General features: G+C 36.3%; 1 protein-coding gene across 1 annotated transcript in view; it reads left to right on the top strand.

Annotated features, from left to right (window-relative positions):
- The window catches only part of Cntn3 (contactin 3), a 348,226-nt gene that overhangs the window by 234,739 nt on the left and 90,382 nt on the right, over positions 1-23,105 (top strand). The window contains exons 6-10 of the mRNA XM_051203480.1: positions 10,030-10,233; positions 11,100-11,202; positions 16,110-16,294; positions 19,781-19,917; positions 21,346-21,475. Coding sequence (XP_051059437.1) covers positions 10,030-10,233; positions 11,100-11,202; positions 16,110-16,294; positions 19,781-19,917; positions 21,346-21,475 — 759 coding nt within the window. The remainder of the gene's footprint in view (positions 1-10,029; positions 10,234-11,099; positions 11,203-16,109; positions 16,295-19,780; positions 19,918-21,345; positions 21,476-23,105) is intronic.

Raw genomic sequence — 23,105 nt, 5'->3', positions numbered from 1 at the left:
CAAATACCTAAAAGTATGTGCCTTTGCACAGTTTTCATTATATGATTATAATGGAACCATCTCTTTATATTTTATCCTGTCATTCAGGAGAGTCAGATCAAAGATGTAAGGGTCTTTATTGTTGTTTTGTATTCAGTGTTTCCAGATAGGGTTTCTCTGGGTAACCCTGGCTGCTCTGGAACTCATTGTGTACACCAGGCTGGCCTCAAACTCAAAGATCTGCCTGCCTCTACTTCCTGATTACTAGGATTAAAGTTGTGTGCCTCCACTGCTCGATAAAGGTATAAGGTTTAATTAAAATGTTTGGTGTACTACTAAGGTAAATAATAGCAGCAGAGGTAGGTGTTTATGCATGTGTGTGTGTATGTGTGTGTGTGTTTGTGTGTAAGAAGAAAAGGAAAACATAAAGTTCAAAAATATGTCCAACTTCCCACAGAATTGTGTATAGCAGTGGTGATAAGCCCCTTATAGATATGAGGACATGGCTCAGTGACTAAAAATTCTGGATGAATGCACAGGGCCTAAGTTCATATGTAGAGCACTCCTGCAAGTGCCAGGTATGCATGGCCGACTTGCTATTTCAGTGTTCTAAAGGTAAAGACAACTGATCCACAGAGCATGCTAGCTAGATGGACTAGTTAACTCTGAGTTGGAGAGACCCTGTCTTGATCAATAGAGTGGAAAGCAATTAAAGCTCACATACACACACACACACACACACACACACACACACACACACACACACATTCACACATACATACCATGCACACACACACACAACATACACACATACACACATCACACACCTTACACACACACCACATGCATACATACCACACATACACATACCACACACACCATACACATATATCACAGACACAAAAACATACACATATACTAATATACACACAGACACATACCTCATACACCACCACACACATACACACAGACACATAACACACACACACACAGACACACATCTCAGATGACACCACACACACACACACACATACACACAGCATACACACACATACATACATGCATACCACACACACAAGCACAATCACACAGAAGAGAAAGGAATTAAAACTGAGAGCCTCATCATACAGTAGGGTGACTTCATCTTCTAATGATCTCATTTCTACTTACCATTGAAAATGGACATTTTATTTTGTTTTAAAAGCCCAGGCACATAAAAGAGAGCAATCATGTTCCCATGGCATTCTTTAAAAGGGGAGATTAAACTTTCATAAATGAAAAATCAGATCTAATGAGAAATGGGCTACATTTTGTAATGCTGTTCCTTGATTCCTTTACCTTTAATTATTTCAGCTATTTTATTGCCCCTTTTCCTTGCTCTGGGGTTCTTTTGTATCATTTGCAGCCCTGCAAAATCCCTCCCTGGAATTAGCCTCTTAGAGTTGATGCGGGGATTGTAACTCAAAAGCACCACCTTCGGATTCATTACAGGGAAGGCTTCCTGTAGCTAGTTTGTTCTGAGGAAAATTTCCATTTTGCAAGGGCAGTGTAAATTTTGCATATCATTTTAATAGCAAGGTAGGTCAATCAAGTATAATTGGCTCCAATTAGCACTCCCATGAGCTGAAAGGCTTCTTATGTCTCCTAGACTGCACTTAAAAGGAAAACGCTATTTATTGACACTGAAGCCTTAAGAAATGCCCACTAGTTACTGTGAGTGAGGAGGAAAGTGGGACTACAAAGACACAGCACTTGGGCAGGTAGTTAAGGTGTGCACACAAGCATACACATGGTATCATGAAATTTTCCTATGGCAACACACTTTCTTCTCACTGGACAAGAAGGTGTTGGTTGTGAAATCGATAGTTTCCTGCATTAGTTTGGAACACATATTAAAATTGCTTTCTCACATTTCTTCAGGATCTATGAACTCTTATATACTAAAACTGGAGAAGCAGCAAATTCTGTCTTATATACTGTCATGATTGGCATAAGAAACGTCTCTCTAGAAAGGATTAAATGAGGCAGAAGACCTACCGAGAATGTGGGTAGCACAACTGGGCAGGGACCAGAAAAATGATTCAGGAGAAAGGCAGCTGAGGTCAAGCATTCCCTTTTTTCTGCTCCCTAACTGTCTGCAGGATGTAACTGGCTGCCTTACCCTTCTGCTTTCATGGTTTCCTTGTCATGACAGTGCCCAGTATGGTGAGTCAAAAGAAATCCTTCCTCCTTTGAGTTCCTTTAACCAAGTATTTTTGTCAAAGATGAGAAAGAAGAATACAAATGTTTTAACTGTTGTTCTGTGGTTTTCTTCCCTAGTCCCAACATCATACCTAGAATTCCTGTTCCATTTAAACTGGGGATTAAGTTCCTTGAAAATTCTATCTGGGGCCTGAACAACTTATCATATGTATGCATAAATCTGACAATAATTCTCACTAGTTCTTTTAAATTCATTTCCCAAATATGGAAATGTAAACCAATTTCTTTAGCAATTGTATGATTTCACCAGCTTTATGGGAGGAAGGATATCTGTCAGTCAAAGCCTTGGGTATCAAAAACCATAGATGGACAGTCTGCCACTGAATATGGTTCCAAGTTTTACCCTGTTGTCTTGAGATTGCCTTAGATAAAATAAGGAAGAATAAGATCAATCCATTGTAAACAGCCTGACATGGTGATTGTACAGGGGAAATAGCATGATAAAAAGAATGCAGATCATACAAAAAGCAATACACTGTGACCTTCACAGGTGCCCTGGACATATGGAGGTACAAACTCCATTATATCAATGTTACCAGAGAAAAAATGGGGCAAGTCACTTAGATAGTGGTGGGGGACGGAAGGGGAAAAGAATGCTCCAAACTATTTGGTTTACAAGCAATTGAGAATAAGCCTTGACTCCTAGCCATGCAAAGGATCCTAACTGTCAGCCTGGGACTAGCATAAAACCATCATCATTTCAGGTCCTAATAAAATTCTGCATAGAAACTCAAAAGTCAGACTTACTAGGGCTCAAAGTCAAAATGGATTCAATAGATATTCCTAATGACCCAGAGAAACCTGCTATATACGCTGTATAGCATTACAATTTATAAAACAACTTTTGAAAAACAGCCCCCTGAAATGTTAGGAATGCTTCTGATGCCCCATGCCAGCTCCTAACACCTGAGTAGCCTTTCTGGTTTTCACCTTATATTAGGTTATGAGAAGTGTACTGTATCCATCTTGTCAGCCAAGTGGCATCACCTGTAAACCTCAGAGCAGAATTCTCTTTTCAATTGTGTGAATCACTGATAAAATCTTGAATGTCATCAAGTATGCTTCCCTGCATTTTTAAATATGTCTCATCTTAAAAATAGGTCAGACTTCCCCAGTTGGCACCATAGAAAATTGCCCTTTACTTTTACAGTTTTGCCTAACTGCATTTTTGTTTGACAGAATTTCTTCTAGAAAATGTCTTGGCTCAGGATTAAATCTCTTTTGTAATAGAATTTCATAATGGAACTAGAAACAAACCCTTAAATGTCCATAGTGTGTTTATTAATATTTCTCCAGGTAAACACCAGAGTGACATATTTCATGTTAAATTGACTAGTTGTACACTTCAGTGACCTGGGAAGGAATGTGGCTGACAAAGTGACATCATCCGTCATGGACTACTTTACAGAAAGCAGAATTTCAGAATTTATTCTCTTTATTATGGCTTTGGTTGTTGGACATCCTTCACTCCTTAGTTAAAAGAAATATTTTCTATTCCTAAAATCCTTATAGCTTTGTTAATAGAAAGCCTACTGGTCAAGTTATCTAACCATAGTATGCTTATTATTTCCTTAAGAGATTGTGAAAGGTTTTGTAAAGCTTAGTTCATTGGTTGGTGTCTATGAATTTACAATTTTACTATAGTTTGCAGCTTATTTATTATTTTCAATAAAATTAGGCTGAAATACCCCAAAGGGCATTGAACTGATACATATTTGGCTTTGCAGTATTCAATTAACATTTATTGCAAATGAAGTTTTTGTAAGTAAACTCTCATAGCATTACAGTAGATATTGTTAAACTAGTCAAAATGTAATAAATCATGTAATTCTCAAATGTTTTTAATCAGATATGTGACCTAAGATTTTCAACATATCCATACAGCAGCAAATGAAAACTTGATGGAGATCTTTCCCTTAAAACAAAAATATCTATAAACACTGGGGATGGTATAGGCTTCTACTCACTTCTCAGGACACTGTGATCACAATTACACAGAGATATGAATCATTTCTCTAAGTCGTTAATCATCTGAATATTTATAAAAAGTAGTCCCTAGTTGACTTTAAGAGTTGTAGTTACTTCTCTCTTTTGGATTATTCCATGTCACTCCTCCTGTATAGGAAGTTTTATTATTGTATTCTTCAAAACATGATCCCACCCCCTTTGGCTCACTAACTCCAGTATCATATAATCTCTTTTCATTTCTGTTATTTGGGGAATTTTATTCAACCTATATGGTATTGTGTCATTATTACTTTCAGTTAACAACTAACATGATCTAGAGTCACCCAGGAAGAGTCTCAATAAGACATCATCTAGACGTGTGAGCCCATGAGCATATTTGTGAGGATTGTTTTGGGTGGTTTAACTGAAGTGGAAGTCCTGCCCATTGTGGCAGCACTGTGCACATGGTTTTGGCTCCTAGACTGTGTAAGTATAAAGAGGAGACAGCACTGCTGAGTATACATGTATCCTATCTGCTCTTGACTGTGGCTGTGGGCTCTCCATGTTCCCACCTTAACTTCCACAATGATGGGCTATCATTTGGAATTGTGCTCCAGAATAAACCCTTTCTCCCTGAAACTGCTTTTGGCATGGAGCTTTTATAACTACAGAAATAAATCTGGGGAACATTGTAAATATTTATTTGTTGTTGAATATTATCATTTATGTAGATTTCCTATTATAGCAGTTACTAATCCACAACACAGCTATGAAAAACAGCATGGATTTGTTTTACAACATTAAAGTTCAACAGGAATTTCCTGAGATTGACAGCACGGTACTGGGAATTGCCTGTGCTGAATTCTTTCCTAGAACTTTGGCCAAGCCTTCATTGCCCTTGCTTTTGGCAGCTGCCAGTGGCTGCCTATATTCCTTGGCTCTTGTCCTCGGGCATGTAATCACCTCCCTCAGACTTCTGCTCATTAGTCAGCCCTTTTTCTGACCTTCCTGTGTGTCTTTCCTTAGAAGGATCCTGTGATTGATTACATTAGGCACGTTCAGGTTCACTGCAATGTCCTTAACAGCATGTCTTTGACATAGTCCCTTGGCCAGGTATCTAGCTGCCCCAGTGCTACACTGACAAGTTCTTGCAAAATGAGCAGCACAGATATATGGAAGTCTAGAAACAGACTATAAGGTTTAGTTGGCTAAACATCAAGATATATGCATATATGTATTCCTACTGTTCTTTTGGAGGCTGAGAGAACCTCTGTTGCCTGCCCTGTATGGCCTTTACAGGCTACCTGCTTTCACAGCATTTTCTAGATTATGGGACTTTAAAATACCTGTGTTTTTAGAAACTCCTGCTTTGGTGGCAGAATTTCTTCTTTTTAGCTGCAACCATTCTGTCTCTTGCTCATTATCATCCTTATAGTGACTCTTGACCCACTCTGATAATCTAGGAAAACCTTCCCATCTCAATGTTCTATGTTACTTCCATCTGCAGAGTCCCTCTTCTATGTCTAATGATATATCCCTAGATTTGCAGAGCTGGTTGTGGAGTACTGGGGTCAGTTATTCTGCATAATACGCTAACACCTGAGCTTTGATTTAGATATGGCATCCTAGAGTGTTCATCTAGTAGCTTATGGAAGCAGAAGCAGACACCCATAGCTAAACACTGAGCCAAACTCAGTTACAGAGAGGGAGGAGTGATGAACAAAGGGGTCAAGACCAGCTGGAGAAACCCACAGAAGCAGATGACCTGAGCAAGTGGGAGCTCATGGACCCCAGTCTGATTGATGGGAAACCAGCATAGGACCGACCCACAACCCCTGAATGTGAATGTTTGTTAGGAGATCTAGACAGTCTATGGGGCCTCTAGTAATGGATCAGTATATATCCCTAGTATACGAATGGACTTTAGGAGCCCATTCCACATAGAGGGATTCTCTCTCAGCCTAAACACATAGGGGTGGGCCTAGGCCCTGCCTCAAATGATATGACAGACTTTGAAGACTCCCCACAGAAGGCCTCACCCTCCCTGGGGAACAAAAGGGGATGGGATGGGGGTTGGTGGGGGTGATAGGGGAGGATGGGAGGGTGAGGGAACTGGGATTGACATGTAAAACAACCTTGTTTCAAATTTAAATTTAAAAAACAGTAAAAAAAAAAAAAAAAAGAAAGTAGTTTAAGTTTAGTATAATGCTGATATTTTTAATGTACTTTAAAAGTTGACCTGATTTATAGACTACTTCAACTACAAAAATTTACTTTGAAAAGAATTCTCAGCCTGTATATTTATGAAATATTTTATTGTATAATTAAAAATGTAAATTCTAAAATGAAAAAAAAAATAGAAAATCCCCTACTCGCATCTCAAAGTGTATTTCAAGTATTTCTTCTTCCAGCTGCAAGGCCTCCTCTCTGTACTTCTGTTTCTTCTTGTTTTCATTTGCTTGTTGTCAAGAATCATCATTCTCTGGATTTTTCTGTGGCTGTACTAGAGAGGATCTCTGTTTTATTATTTACTTCCACACTAATGATTGCCTAACAGCATTCTAGAAGTTGCCCTGTTGGGATATTTAGAGAAAGGAAGTGCTTAGGAAACTTTAACATCACCTTGTATGGTGTAAAATATTTATGATGCATGGTTTAATGAAGATTGTATATAAATTAGTACCGGGTGACTGTTTAAGGTTAGAGTTAGTCTCTTTAATTTAGAGGCTGTTAGAACATAGGTGTGTGATAGACTCCTGTGTCTGCCTGATACACTAACTCCTAATGGGAGAGTATGAGTCCTCACTGCTGCAGACAGCAACTTCTTGCCAATTGCCCTTTAGATTGTGAGGCTTTTATTCCTTCTACTCACTAATTTACCTCATAGAGGTAAGAGTTGCATTAAAAGTAAACCAATTTCGAGTGGTTTTGTTTGTTTTTGTTTTGTATTGTTTGTGTGGGGGGGTGTGTATCAGAGGCAGAGAGCCTAATACTGTTTTATACTGTTTTATAAAGGGCTACCAAAGAGCCCTATAGGACAAATGCTAGCATATTTGAAAAACCTAGAAGTGAGATGTGGGTATTATCTCCATGAGAATTAAAGAGAAAAGCAATTATTCCTGGGAAAGGAAGTGTATGATCCTGAATAGAGCCTCCTTTCAGATCAAAGGGAAGGGACAGTTTTAAATACAGAGAAGCTTGTTGTTCACTGTCCGCAATCAAGGCAGTACAGGTTCCTAGGAAATAAACACTGAATAAGATTAAGAGATCAGATTTGAAAGGGATTACTAAAGAGGACCTGTAACAGCATAAGGGAGAGGGATTAGAGTTAGAATTTCCTATCTCACCATTGACTTAGAACATCATAAAATATTCTTCACTCTTTTTTGGAAAAATAAATCATTGTTTGTGAATATGCCATGTGCAGTTTGTTTCCTCAGTTGAAGTGGGACATTGTTACTGGCCTCACCATGGAATGTTACTACCAAGTTCTTCAGGTGTTCTTACTCTGCTGGCCTTTTATATACATTGTGCTCTCCCTGAAGGGCTTTCATCCTTGTTTGTTTGAGTGTTCTCTTGATATTTTTATCTATTCTTCAGTCATGAAAGAAATTCATATTCTCCTCCCCTGAAACTCAGAGCATCTCAAACTTACCATATCATTTCATCATGATTTATACCATGTAATTGCCCATTCTTTCCTAAAAGATACTTCAGCAGTATAATTGTACTTCAAATCTATTTTTACTTGGACCTCATTAAATTTATATTGATAGCATATGTTTTCAGAAAATCTTTTGGAAGACTTTTATGGGAATTAACCATGAAAGTAAGGTTATTGTAGGTTATTGTAATTGCAAAAGAAAACAGAGCCAAGGAAGAAGGAAGCAAACACAGAAACTATGCCTTTCAACACTTAGCTCTCTATTCTTTGAAGATAGAAACACCAAAAGCCTAATACTATGTAGATGTCATTCTTGAAGAGGAGGATGTAGCTCCTTGAGAAACAGTTGTTTACACTGGCCCACAATTGGTAAACATAATCCTAGTAGATTTTTTTCTCATACCTTATGGCATAATATGTCCTTCCTTGACTCAAAAAATGCTTATTTAGGACCTGTTAAATACATTTAATAGGGGCAATAGGAGCAGTTGGCTTTAAACTGACATCAAGGTAGAGAATAACTCATGGTAGAGCACTTTGAAATTATGTGCCAAGTCCTGGGTTTGATTCCAAGCACCACGGATGAAATTGAAAAGCTGACATCATTTTGTTATTATCAAAGGGACAATTGATGAATTAGTCATTTTATCTTTGATGATAAAATTCTTACTTTAGAATAAACTTCAGAGATTCTCTAGGGGGTTCAATGGTAGCTCATCAATTAAGAGCACACACTATTCTTAAAAGGAACTGGAGTTCTGTTCCCTTCACCCATGTCTATAAGCTCACAACTGCCTTTAAGTCCAGTTCAGTGGATCTGTTGACCTCTTTTGGCCTCTCAAAGTAACTATGTGCACATGTGCACATGCACACACACACACACACACACAAACACACAATTAAAATAAATTCTTGGGAGTCACTCTCGTACATGGACTGAAGCCTAGATATTGCTCCTTGGAATTGACTGATACTGCTTTATGAGCCACTTGACATTATGTCAGCTCAATGAGGTTTGATGATTAAAGAAGTGGAAACAAAAGAAAAAGCCATCTATTTTACTGCAAACAGCACAATTTCATTCTTCTTTATAGCTGAAAATTTTTATTTTCTACATATTTTCTTCATTAGTACATCTCTAGAAAGAGATCAAAACTTAGTTATTATAAATAATACTTCAAAAACATTAACATAAAAATTCCTCTGTATTAATTTCGTAGTGTCTTCCATGGAAATACCTAAGAGTGGTATATAGAGATCATATTGTGAATCTTCTTTTAAGTTCCTGAGGGTTCTGTATACCGCTTTTCATGGTGACTGGACTATGTTCATTTGCACAAACAGTGCATAGAGTCCTCTCACATTTGTGGATCCTGCATATCACATAGATACATAAAACCATGGTGTATATATGACAAGGAAGGAGAAGTGAAGTGCATTAGGATAGGGGACTACTGGGAGGGGGAGGAGCAAAAGGGTGAGATTAGCACATGTGAAGAAATAGTCAAATTATATTATTTACTTGTATAAAAGTCTTTGTGGGACCCAAGAGTATATTGATGAATATATGACTATTTCCCCCCCCAAAAAAATGAATGAAATAAAGAGGGAAAGAAGGAAGGGATGGAGAAAGAGGGAAGAAAGAGAGAGAGAGAGAGATGGAAGGAGGGATGGAGGGAGGGCAGAAGAAAAAACAAGAAAGACAAAAGTCTTTATAAGCTCAGGAACAGCATAAACAATAACCCAGGAGCCTGAAAAACCAAGAGCTTGGCAGAGTTTGTGGAAGAGAAATAATATTGAGATTGCATCACTGTGTGTTACTCAGAAGTAGCTAAGGAATAATGATAACTTTGATGCTGGGAATTTCTATTATATGATTGATAATTTACTCATATAGAATTCTAAAGACACAAATTAAAGGGGAGCAACAGCAAAGTCAGCCAGGTATATAAAAGTGTAACCTAGATCAGAGACAAGGAAGAAAGCAAAGGTGCTGTGTACAATAGAATGCCAATCAGCCAATCAGCAGTGTTGTCCATCATAATATAAAATGAATGCCGAATCATTCCCCTAACCGCTCTTCTATATAACTTGAAGAAATACACCATTTTTGTACACTTCTGAGTCTGGCACACTTTGATAAGTAACAAAATGTATTTCTCCTTAACTTTTGTTAGAACTATCATATGCTTGGGTCTTCAACGAGTATCCATCATTTGTTGAAGAAGACAGTCGGAGATTTGTCTCTCAAGAGACAGGGCACCTCTACATAGCTAAGGTGGAGTCATCTGATGTGGGAAATTACACATGTGTGGTGACTAGTACTGTGACAAACGCCAGAGTATTGGGCTCCCCAACCCCTTTGGTGTTGCGCTCTGATGGTAAGAGACCTAAAATGAAATCCCCATGAAGTCACTTGTCTTCATTTTGATCAGATGAAATTATTTAAAGTTTGTAAGTGTTCTGTGATAAGCTAAAAAGTCTCACTAAAATAAAATCATGAAAGAAAAATTCTGTGGCATTACCTCCCTGATCACTTCTGAAGGGGTATCTAAAATTCAGAAGAAGGCCATTTAGAAGTTGCGACTATAGCTAGCCAGTAGAACAATTGCTGGGTTTGATCATCAGAACTGGACAAAATGGATATGGTAGTACATGCCTATACTTGCACAGCTGGAGGCAAAACAATGACAGGTTCAGGAGTTCAAGCTACACAGTGGGTTTAAGACCAACATGGACTACATGGGACTTTGGAGAGGAAAAAAAAAAAAAAAAAAAAAAAAAAAAAAAAAAAAAAAAGGAACTGCCAATTTATAAGCCTGACTAGTCGACTTATTAAAGTGAACCATATCTCTCTCATATATTATAATGCCTCACAAACAAATACGGAAGCACTTTCAAGTCAGGTATAGTAAATTACCTGCTGTAATCTTTGTACCATAGGAAATTTCAGTGATAATTAATATAATGCAGATGTTAGCTTGAATAGGTATGTTCACATCGAATATAGCATTTCAATGATTTTCTTTAAAACATGTTGCATGTTGTAGTGTTTTGACCCCTTGAATCCAGATTTCTAAAATGTTATTCAGGGTACATGTTTGGCGTAGTTTAGTACCAGTGAGCCATTTCAATCACTGAAAGTGATAGTAGGTTTAAAGGAAAGCCAAATAAAGTGTTATTTACAAACATAAAACAATGTCATAGGAAACACTAACACTTCCAACTTTGTATTGTGAATTCACAGGCATCATGGGTGAATATGAACCTAAAATAGAAGTCCAGTTTCCAGAAACTCTTCCAGCAGCTAAAGGTTCAACTGTGAAGTTGGAATGTTTTGCCCTTGGGAAGTAAGTTCTTGAATAATCCCACATGATGTTAGGTTACTATGAGGAAGGGAGGTGGGTTTTACTTTTTTCTTGGTAGAATTATTTATTTTTATTTATATCTTTAAAATATTTTTATTTTAAGGTATAATGCAAGATATTAAATCAATATCACTATGGATTTAAAAATGAATATTTTAATAAATTCCCTTCCCCCATCTCTCTTCCACCCTCTGCTACACTTGATCCTGACTTTTACCCAATCATCTCTCTTCACTTCTTTCATGCCATGTATGTATATTTGCCTACCTTACACTTCTCTGTTACCTGTTTTTCCCTCTCTTGATGTCCTTTTTTTTGATTTTAAGACTATAACTAAACATATATGTATATGTGCACCTGTGTATTTGTGTGTGTGTGGGGTGTGTATTTAAAGACATATACACATATATACTTGACAGCTTAGAATCCATGTATGAAGAACATACTATTTTTGTCTTTCTGATTTTGAATAAATTCATATAATATTGTACATTTCAGATCTACTAATTTCTCTGCAAATTTCATTTTCTTTACAACTGAATAAAATTCATTCTGATTATGTACCATATTCTCATCTAAGCTGGTTCCACTTTTTGATATCCCAAATACAGTATCTGTAAACATGGATGAACTAGTATCTCTGTCATAGGGTGTGGAATCCGTTGGATATATGCCCAAAACATGTATAATTGAGTTATATATTCTTTCTGTTTTTGTTTATTTTATTTTTGCTAAACATCCATATGGATTTCCATATTGACTGTACCAGTTTGCATTTCCACCAGCCATGAATAAGGGTTTCTGTTTCTCAACATCTTCACTATTATCAATAGTCTGATTTGTTTGATTGCTGTGTGGCTAGAATGAAGTGCTATCTCAGAATGGTTTCAGTTTGGACTTCTTTGATAATAAATTAGGTATTGATTAAAAAATATTATCAGCATTTGTGTCTCTTCTTCTGATTATTGCCTAATTATTCCATTGTTCATTTGTTCACTGGCTATTTCATTGATATTAATCTTTGTAATTATTTGTAAATTTGTAATAATAGCTCCTCGTCATAGATATACCTTGTAAGGATTATCTTCCATTGTGTAGACTGTTGATTCTGTTTATAGTTTCTTTTGCTGCATAGAAGCATTTTAATTTCATGCAGTCCTGTTTATTGATTCTTGGGGCTGGTTCCCAGGACTTTAGAGTTCTGTTCAGAAAATTCTTGCCTATATCTGTATTTTGAAAGGCCTTTTCACTGTTTTCCTCTAGAAGTTTTAGTAATATAGACTTTCAGTTGAGTTTTTTATGTTTTTTTTTTTTTTTTTTTTTTTTTTTTTTTGTGTAGGGTAACAATTTTGAATCAAATTTCGTTCTCCTGCTTGTGGATATCCAATTTTGCCAGCAAAATTTCTTGAATAATCTATCTTCTTTCAATATGTTTTTGACACCTTTCTATGGCCACATATTTGATGGTTATATCAAGTTACTCTAGTCTCTTCCATGTAATGAGTATGTTTTCCTGTTGGCCTGGTCCCACAGCCACGCCAGCCCTAAATAAAACACAGAAATACTGTATTAGATATAAAGCTGTTGGCCTGTTACTAGTGTTTCTTATTGGCTATCTCTGTCTTAGATATTAATCCATTTCTATTAATCTAAGTATTTCCTTGTAGTCTTATCTTACCACAGAGGGGGTCCTGAGTTGTTCTCCCTCAAGTCACTACATATTGAGTTTCCTCTCTACTCTTTCCCTCCTTGTCTCCTAGACCCACCTATCTTGCTTTCCTTTTGGCCAACAGTGCTTTATTTATTAACCAATGAGAGAAACATATATGCAGAATGACATCTCCCATCACTTCCACTTGTCTACCTGTCTTTTCTTAATTCTGCCATTATAGCTCGGTATTGTAATTTGGGGCCAACTATTGTGGTGTACCCAATTAGATATTTTCTCCTTAGGACTGTTTTGTTGAATCTTATCTTTTGTAGAAACACATTTTTGGATTGCTTTTTCTAGTTTTGTGATGAATGACACTGCAATTTGTATAGGCATCCCATTGAGTCTATAGATTAAATTTGAGAGCTTAGCTAGCTTCATAATACTCATTGTTCCAGTTCAGGGACATGGGAGGTCGGTACATCATTTAGTGTCTTTTTTTCCTTCATCTTTTTGACTAGGCTTACTCCTAGGTAGTTTACTTTTTGAAGCTATTATGAATGACATATTCTCCTAATTATTTTTCTGTAAGTTCACTGTTGGTAGAGATGAAATCTATTGAATTTTATATATTATTTTGTACCTTGCAAGTTTATTAAAAATGACTTTGATAGGGTCTTTTAAGTATACAACTGTGTTATTTGCAAATAAGTATAGTTTGAAATTTGTTTCCATTTTTATTTCTGTACTGCCTTTATCATTTTTATTGTTCTAGCTAAGACTGATCTGAGCACTATACTATGGAAGAAGTGAGAGGGTCATTCTCTTAGTTAGGGTTGTTATTGGTGTGAAGAAACACCATGACCATGGCAACTTCTAAAGAAAACATTGGTGGGGGAACCGACAGAAACAACTGACCTGAGCTCATAGGAGCTCATGGACTCTGTACCAACAGTTAGGGAGCCTACACAAGACTGACCTAGGCCTTCGACATGTATGTGACAGTTGTGTAGCTTGATCTGTTTTAATACTCTTAGAAGAGAGATAAGGACCTGTCCCTAGCTTTTAGCTGGCTTTTGGAAACCTGTTTCCTATTCTGGATTACCTCACTCAGCCTTGATACAGGGAAAGACCTTGGTCCTGCCTCAACTTGATGCTCCATGCTTTGTTCAAGCCTATGGGAGGCCTGCCCATTTCTGGATGGAGACTGGAGGAGTAGTGGATGGGGAGGGATAGAAAGGAGACAGGGGAGGGAACAGGAAGAGAAGAGGGAGGGAAAACTGATTTCAGTATGTAAAATAAATGAAAAGATGTTAATTAAATAAGATATAAACAATTAAATAAAAACCCTGGCCTCACAGTGATATGATTTCCTAATCCAAGGACACACTTCCTAATAGTGCCACTCCCTTTGGGGCTATTTTCTTTCAGACCACCACAGGCATCCTTGTCTGATACAACATTTTGTATAAAATGATCTCACTTTCTTCCATTTTGGTGTAATGTTGACTATGAGTTCATTTTATATGAACTTTTTATTATTTTGTGGTATGATACATATTTTCCTAAAGTATTCATGATTTTCATCCTGATAGAATGCTAAACTTTGTGAGATGTCTTTTAAGCAGCTATCAAAATGATTATAAGATTTCTTTCCTTACATTTACTGATTTGTGTATTGAACTAACTTTTCATCTCAGAAATGAAGCTCACTTAGTCATGATGTATGATCTTCTTATGTGTTCCTGAATTCAGTTTGCAAGTTCTTTTTTAATAATTTTTTTAAATTCATATGTTAGAATGGGGATTTGGTCTGTAGATTTATTTCTTTCTTCTTCTTCTTCTTTTTTTTTTTTTTTTTTTTTTTTTTTTTTTGCATGCCTTTATCTGCCTTTGGTATCAGGTTAATACTGGCTTCACAGGATGAACCTGGTAGTGTTCATTCTCTTTTCTTCTTTGTCATTTGCTTGAGCAATATCAGAATGAGAACTTCCTTAAGAATTTCAGAGAATTTGGCTGTAAATCCATCTGGTTGTGCATTTGCTCTATGCAGGAACTTATGATTACAGCTTTCATCTCATTGTTTATAATTATGTGTATAAATTATTTATAATGTTTTCTGGCTTTAATTTTGGTAGGTCATGCACATTTGCAAATTTTTCCTTTACTTTTAGGTTTTCTAACTTTTTGAAGTATAATTTGTTGAATTGTTTACTACCAATGGTCTGGATTTCAAAGGAATTTGTTGTGACAACTGATGGGAGATGCCATTGTGTAAATAGGTTTCTCTTATTGGTTAATAAATAAAGCAATGTTGGCCAATAGGGAAGCAAGATAGGTGGGACTAGGAGAGGTGGACGATTCTGGAAAAGGTAGGATGGAGTCACAATATGATCTCAGGAGGAGAAGGTGCCTGAGTCTGGCATTCATGGTAAGATAAGACCATGTAGAAATATATGTATTTGTAATTATGGGTTAATAATTAAGACAGAGCTAGCCAATAGAAATGTTAGTCACTGGCCAAAAGTTTCATAATTAATATAAGTCTTGTATGTTTATATGGGGGCTAAAGCAGTGGCAGGACCCAGGGGCCAGCTGGGCCAAGAAAGTTCAATTAACAGACAACAGCACCATTTGGCTCTAATTTTGTCACCTGGGTTCTTCTCTCTTCCATTTTATGAATTTAACTTAGGGATTGTCAATATTATCTTGTTTCTTTTTCAAAGAACTTAATCTTTGTTTGCTTTTGGATGTTTTATAAAGTTTATTTACAAGCAAAGAATAATTGAATCCAGGAAAGTATACTCATGTTATATTTTGGAGCTTCAAAAGAAAATTGGAGAGATTGAAAATGCCGTACTAATTCCATAAACTAAGTCAGGAAAAAAAAAGATTCGTCATGTTAATTTGTCATAGTTTCTGCACTTAAAGCATGAGTTGACAGGCAAAGATGAATAGTTTATTGTATTAAAATATCATCTCAAAAATATAAACTGGGAGTGGTAGAACGTGCCTGTAACTACCAATCAGGAATTATAACAGAAGGATCAAGAGTGAATAGCAAGTATGGGCTACATTAGAACAAGAATTAAGTCTTTGCACACATTTATAGAATGTACAGTTGGAAGTGTTCTTCCTTTGAAACCTGTTTCTTTGACTCTCTTAACCAGAGCTTTCTGTTTTTGAGTCTCTTAAGATTTCCAGAGAAGAGCAAATGACTTGGCAATTTTCTTATCAGCCCTGTTCCTCAGATTAATTGGAGAAGAAGTGATGGCATGCCATTTCCCAACAAAATTAAATTGAGGAAGTTCAATGGTGTGCTTGAAATCCCAAACTTCCAACAGGAAGATACAGGCTCCTACGAGTGCATTGCTGAAAACTCAAGAGGAAAAAATGTGGCAAGAGGGCGGCTCACTTACTACGGTAAGGACCAGCTGTGGGGAAAGTTAGCTTACACCTTTTGTTCTCTCATAGCTGATTTGGTGGGTGGGGTAGTTATAGCAGAAAACCAAGGCTTAATTTGTCCTTTTCTGTATTTTATTCTCATTTTGTTAAGCAAGTACAAACATCAGAGAAGTGAGAAATTAAAAAGAAAGACAACTTTGCAACCAACTTGAAGACATATACCTTTTACAGTGTGAAAGTGATTCATATGATAATGACATCCTTCATTTTTTTCTAGTCATGACTTTTCACACACTTAAACAGACAATTCTGACCACTTTCTTCTCTAGAAGTGCTGATTTTGTGTCTTTATGTGTAAAGCAGAATAAAACAGCTTGTTGAGGAAAACTTGCAATTATTACATTAGACAAACCAAATTAAGTGAAGATGTTCTTTTGGATGGGGATATTCCACTATCCAATATCCAATAATATATCTGTAGTCTATTTGCTTTCTTTAATTTGTAATCACATTTGTTTGACTAACTACTCAATTTGAAGAATTAACAATAACATTTCTTTCATTTAGAGGACTATTTTTTTTTATAGAAAATTAGGTATTCTTTTTGTGTTTTACATTTCCTTTTGTTTAAAACATGCCATTAGGTTTTATGAGAACATAGCTTGGAAAGTGGTAATATGTTGTCGTGCAAAATGCATCTGTAAAATGCATGAAAAAGGAAGTCCATTGAATATATTTGCAATTTAATTATTAGAAACATTGTAAACCCAGTAAGAATTCACCAACTTTATGAAGGGCAAATTGCGTTATAGTCTATTTATTTTAGTAACTGGTAATTGAAACAACTTTCCATGGTGGTGTGTACAGAGCACTTAAATGCTGCAGGGGAGGAAACTGTTTGCTAAGACAGCTGTAAAAAATGTAGAAACAGTTAGAGATCCTCCCTCAATGAAGTCGCAAATAGATTACCGCTGACAATATTGATGTTTCGAATGTTACAGGGTTCCAGAAACTGTCAAGGGCAAAATGAATGAATGTTTTAATAGCAGGAGTCATTATGTTCTGTAAATTTCCCACCTTGTCTCATGATTATTTTAATATATAAAACATTTCCTGTATATCAGTGGCTGTATGTTGGTGGCATGATAAGGAAATAATGGTGGTGGTGGTGCTTATGGTTGCAATCATGGTGTTACCATAAATTCTTCACCCTTGTGGCTGAGCGGCTCTGTGTCTCCCTTACAATAGGTATTTTTCTTACCCTTGTTTAGCTTCCTTTTTCTGCTCATCTACTCCATCATAGAACACTCAGAAATGACCACTGTAAGAAAATTTCTGACTTGTTAAATCAGTGGTTCCCCGCATACAATTCCTCATATTATGCCAACCCCCCAAACCAAGAAATGATTTTCATTGGTACTTTGTAACTATAATTTTGCCACTGTTGTCATAAATCATAACGTAAATATCTGATACGCAGATAGTCTTAGGCAACCTCTGTGAAAGCATCGGTTGACCCCCTAAGGGTCAAGTCCTACAGGTTGAAAATGATGTTGTCAATGTTTCAGTGCTTTTAACTTTATGTGGTATAATCCCTGCTCAAATAGGTACCATATGCCCCTCAGGAAAACATATCTAAAGCTAAACTGACATTCCAGTACTTAACATCAGGCTATGGCTCAGTTTCTCTACTTTTTTTTTTCTTTTCTCCTTTTTTCTACACATTAATTGCCAGTACAATCCTAAAGTGGCTGCTGCCAATGAGCACCACACTGGGTGCTCATATCTCCCTGTTCTACTAATCCCCTGCTTAGATGTCCATCCCTAATGTTCTCAGTAGCAAGGTAAAGTAGGCTTAGGCAAGATCATCCCTTTGGAACAGGGCATAAAAGCAGTCCTCCTTAGATTTCATAGACAATGTGAACTAGACAGAAAAAAAGAAGAAGAAATCAAGACTGGAGATATTTTAGTTATAAGGAAGAATGGAAATTGATGCATGAGAGGAAATCAATAGCATCTGCCATACTTAGTCCATTCAGTAGACAATATTTTATGTACCTAAAAATAAATTACAAGTAAATGACAGAGAGAGCTTAATTAAAGGTGCCCTACAATTTTACCTTAAAATTATATCATGGCATCAATAAGTGTCATGTAGTACTCTGATAATTTGCTCTAATATTGCTTGTAAAATTGGTGTGATAGAGGATGTAAATGTCAGATTATGGTTAAGGGAGAAAAATCATGATGAATAAAGGAGTTCTAATCTTCAGATTATTTTGGATAACCAATTTACTCTTCTATTAGAGAAGAAAACTATTAGAATATTGAATATTAGAATCACCCACAAAGATATCCACTGGAGGCCTTGCTCAGCTGTTTCTGTCCAAATCTAACTGTAGTGTCCTTCCAGGTGGGTCTAAAAATTCCTGAAATTGGAAATTTTAATATGAAGTGGAAGGAGTCGTCTGGGCTTAACTGTGTTTCATATAGGAAAAACAATTTTTGTTAAACAGCAGAAACAAAAAACCTAAGTAGTCACAGTTTCCTTTCAATTTTATTTGGGGGAAAAAAGTAAATTTTAGGAGACAGAAAGGAAAGACAAATCTTCCTGTGGTTCTAATTAAACAGAAATAGATAAACTGCTGCTCCATATGGAAGATGCAAATACAGATCCCGTGGCACACATCACATGCATAATGCAACGTGAAACCTCTAAGAGATCTCACCTCCCAGGTTTGGATCTGAAATGCAAGCTGGGACTTGGCTGAATATACTGTGTGTTGAGTGGCTTCCATTGGAAGTGGTATATCACTTTCATCTGCAAAAATAGCAGTTTCCAGGTGCCTTGCAAAACATAAGTGGAATTCATTAATTTCTTTGATCCAACTAATTTGCATACATAATTTGAAGTAGTTTCAGTTATATCTCTTGCTGATGGAAGATCTCAATTTATATTAAATCCACTTATCCATCTTTTGGTGCTTTCATTTTAATTCACAAAGGGTTGTATACGTTTGTCCATTACATTGTATTTAATTCAGAGGTATTTTTATCTCAAAGAAAATATTTTTCTTAACCATAGATGTTTCTTTCCTGTGGATATTAATATTTAGTTAATAATTAAGGCCAATAGCTACTGTCATTCACTTTGAAGTCATCGAGATGAGATGATTTTATGATTCAAAAATTTACTTGAGGAAAGTAATTTTCTGTACCTGCATCATTATCTATTAATAGAGTTCTGAAGAGTGTAATCTAGCAATCAGGATTTTGAAAATAAAGAAAGCACAACAAAGTTGGCTTAAGATATAACACATTACAACATCATTATCAGGTCTAGAAATGTTTTATATAGCCAGTGAACTAAATATAATTCTAGTCTAGCCCATTAGTTAATCATAACTTATATTCTGGTACTCATTTATGAGCCATTTATTTTTTATTTACTGTATGATTTGAATCTCTTATCATTCTATTATCTGTTTTTTTCCTTGGTTATAGCAAAACCTCATTGGGTTCAACTTATAAGAGATGTGGAAATAGCTGTGGAGGACAGCCTTTATTGGGAATGCCGGGCAAGTGGGAAGCCCAAACCCTCTTATCGATGGCTGAAAAATGGAGATGCCTTAGTGCTAGAGGTGAGGTGATGCACCTGCTTCATCCAACTCTTCCTGCCTTTTTAATGTATGCTTCCTTTAGCCTCCAGAAGCCAGGACTCAAGAGAAGGTTTTGTGGGTAAACTGCTTGTTTTTTCATGGACCTGAGTTCAATCCTTAGCACCCATGTTAAGAACAATGCTGAGTATGACGGCAAATGCTTGTGATTCTGGGATTAGGTAGATAGAAACACATGGATATCTGCTAGTGAAAGACATTGTCTTACAGAGAAGGAAAAGGGGTAGACTGCACCTGAGGCAAGACACCCAAGGTTATCGTTTGCTTCCTTGCACACCTGCATGGACATCTACACAAATCTATACATATACAACAAGGTAACTTAGCATCTAGTCTCAAAGAGTAGAGTTTCTTCTACAGAAGAAATTAAAGTAGGAAATGGTTTATTTTAGTATATAGTTGCAGTTCATCGTGGTGAGGAAGGTATGATGAGAAGTTAAGGCAGAAAGAATCAGGGTTTAGTTAGGACCAAAGCAGATATCATCCTCAGGTACTACTCCCCCACAAACATCTCACCTGTCCTAGCAAGACTAAAGGTTCTAGATTCATAGCCTTCTCATGTTCAAACACAAGAGCCTGCAGGGGCAATTAAAATGCAAATTGCAACACAAGAGAATCATATAAAAGCAACCATTCATTTAGATTTCTTTTCCATTGCAACTCAAGGTATATTGATGATTTTTGCATTGAAAAAATATTAATATAAACAGTAGTTCAGGTTACCTGTGTTTTGCTTTAATCAAAATTTAGAGAATTTTTTACTTTCATTAAACATGGGATTTAATTTCCTTGTCCTGTTTTATACCTTGGTCTTGTATCTAGAAAGTAAATGTATCTGTTAATTGGCTACCTCCGTAGATGTGTAATTATTTTCTCATTCACTTCCTCTTTCCAGCCTTATAATTTCTGCTTTTTTGTGTGTGTTTGTATGTACTAAATCAAGTATGTGTCTTTATGTTTCTATATATAACCATCATACTTGAAATAAAAACTGTTAAAAATGTGGGTTTCCATTTAGTGCACAGAATTTATAATATCTTATGCTTACATAACTGTAAAAATATTGTAATGAAAAAAACTTTCCACCTCCCAAGATGAAAATTAACCTTCCAGTACATTTTTTAATATAGTCTGAATCATTAAGCAGATGAAAATGAAAAGGCTACCACATTCACCTTTGGTTTTGGTAATTATTTTCTGATTTTTACTTGTGTATCTAAAACATGTTTTTCAATTTCAATGAAGAAAAAGGTTACATTTCAGGACAGACTACCTAGTAGTCTGAGGAAAATAGCAATATCTTTTGTCTGATTAAAATGATAGACAACAGTGTTTATTGTTTATTTTAATCCTAATTTTTTTTACCTGCAAGAAATATTATTTTCAATCCAGGAGAGAATACAGATAGAAAATGGTGCCCTTACAATATCCAACCTCAATGTGACTGACTCTGGAATGTTCCAGTGTATAGCAGAAAACAAGCATGGACTCATCTACTCCAGTGCTGAGCTCAAAGTTGTAGGTAAGACTAGATTTCTTATATTTAATCTTTCTTTTTTTTTTCCTCTAATCTTCCATTGATGCCAGAACCTATAATATTGTCTTGTTATATTCTACTCTACCACCTAATAATATCCACACTATCGTTTCATTTTCAGGGTTTGTAATGAGGGAGCACACTAGTGTCCTAGGACATAGGAAATGAAGGCAGGAGGATTGCCACAGAGTTGAGGCCTGGCTGTGTTAAATAGGGAGTGCTAGGCATCTGACCAATCAACCTACACTAAGAATAAGACCTGACCTCAAAAATATGAAACAAAGCAAACAACAAATCCAAACCAAGCTAAAACAAACAAGTGTATTTTAAATGATGTGAAAGGAATAGCAGCCACAGTGACCAGAATTAGGTTCCAGTGTTGAATTAAGCCAGGAGAAAGAAGTTCCTTCACCTGTAATGGATTATTACCCAGCCATAGTATCCTAGACTAAGAAATGCTTCTTACCAGGATTCTGGTGTTCTCTATTGCTACTCCACAAAAGTAAACAGCAAAGTTGTCTTCATGAACCCCATTTGGGGATCCAAGTATGGGGTACACTGAAGGTATAATTAACCAATGATCCACTATTCATTTGAGATTATGACTTATTACTTATTTTGTAGTGTTTAGGGCATTTATACAAAGGACACTGCCATGACAAATAACTGAAAATACAATGCCATGCTTTCAAGAAATACAGACAGAAAAGAGGGAGATGGAGAAGGAAGGAAGAACTGACTTTCAAGAAATTAAGATGAGAAGTTTGGATTTGGGCATATCTTGAGCAAGGACTTAAGGATCACAATTATTCAATGGAATACCTCCCAATTCTCTGAGTTCTCAGTTCAGTGGTAGAAGCATGACTTTCTTGTTTGCTTCAATGCAAGTGTCACTACTACATTCTTGGCCCCATCAACCCTTATTTGTGTCATTGCCTGTCACTGACCTGGTGTAAATGACATGAAGAATCAGAGGCACTTTTTATCTAAGTCAGTGGCTCTCAGCTTGAAAAGGATTTCTTCTGGGGCATACTCTGAAATATTTGAGGATAATTTTTGTTATTTTACTGGAGAAAAGATGGAAGTTTTGTATGCTATAGACATCATGGAGAGGATAGAGAGTTTGCCAAATATTATATAATGCATGAGAGTCACTCACAACAAATGCTTATGCAGTGAGTACCAAGTGCCGAGAGATGTTGGAGAACCTAAGACTGATGAGAAGAGGTCTCTTGTCTTTGGTGCCTGAAGGTTGCAAATGGTTCATGTGTATCAGGATGACTGCAGGTTTGTCAGTGAAAATCTGCCTCCTATTATCAGTGTCAGAGAAGCATTATGATAAAAGCAGTAGAGCATCACACACAGATAGAAGTTGAAGCCCACACTTTTGTAGTATGAAAAACCTGCAGAGGCATAGTCTAATTCTTCTTTCAATAAGATAGATTTCTACCTATTATAGTGTATGGTTGTTATATGGAAAAGTAGAAGATGTGTAAATTAAAAATACGTATCAAATATAGATCCCTATTGTTTTACTAAAACTTTTTCCCACAGGGTTTTAATTTACAAGGCTAATTCAATGATAATTACATAATTTCCCTTCCCTCTCCTCCTT

Source organism: Phodopus roborovskii, unplaced genomic scaffold, assembly GCF_943737965.1.
Source record: "Phodopus roborovskii unplaced genomic scaffold, PHOROB, whole genome shotgun sequence".
Classification (NCBI taxonomy): Eukaryota; Metazoa; Chordata; class Mammalia; order Rodentia; family Cricetidae; genus Phodopus; species Phodopus roborovskii.
Note: the sequence above shows the minus strand (reverse complement) of the source record. Positions and strands in the feature narration are given on the sequence as shown.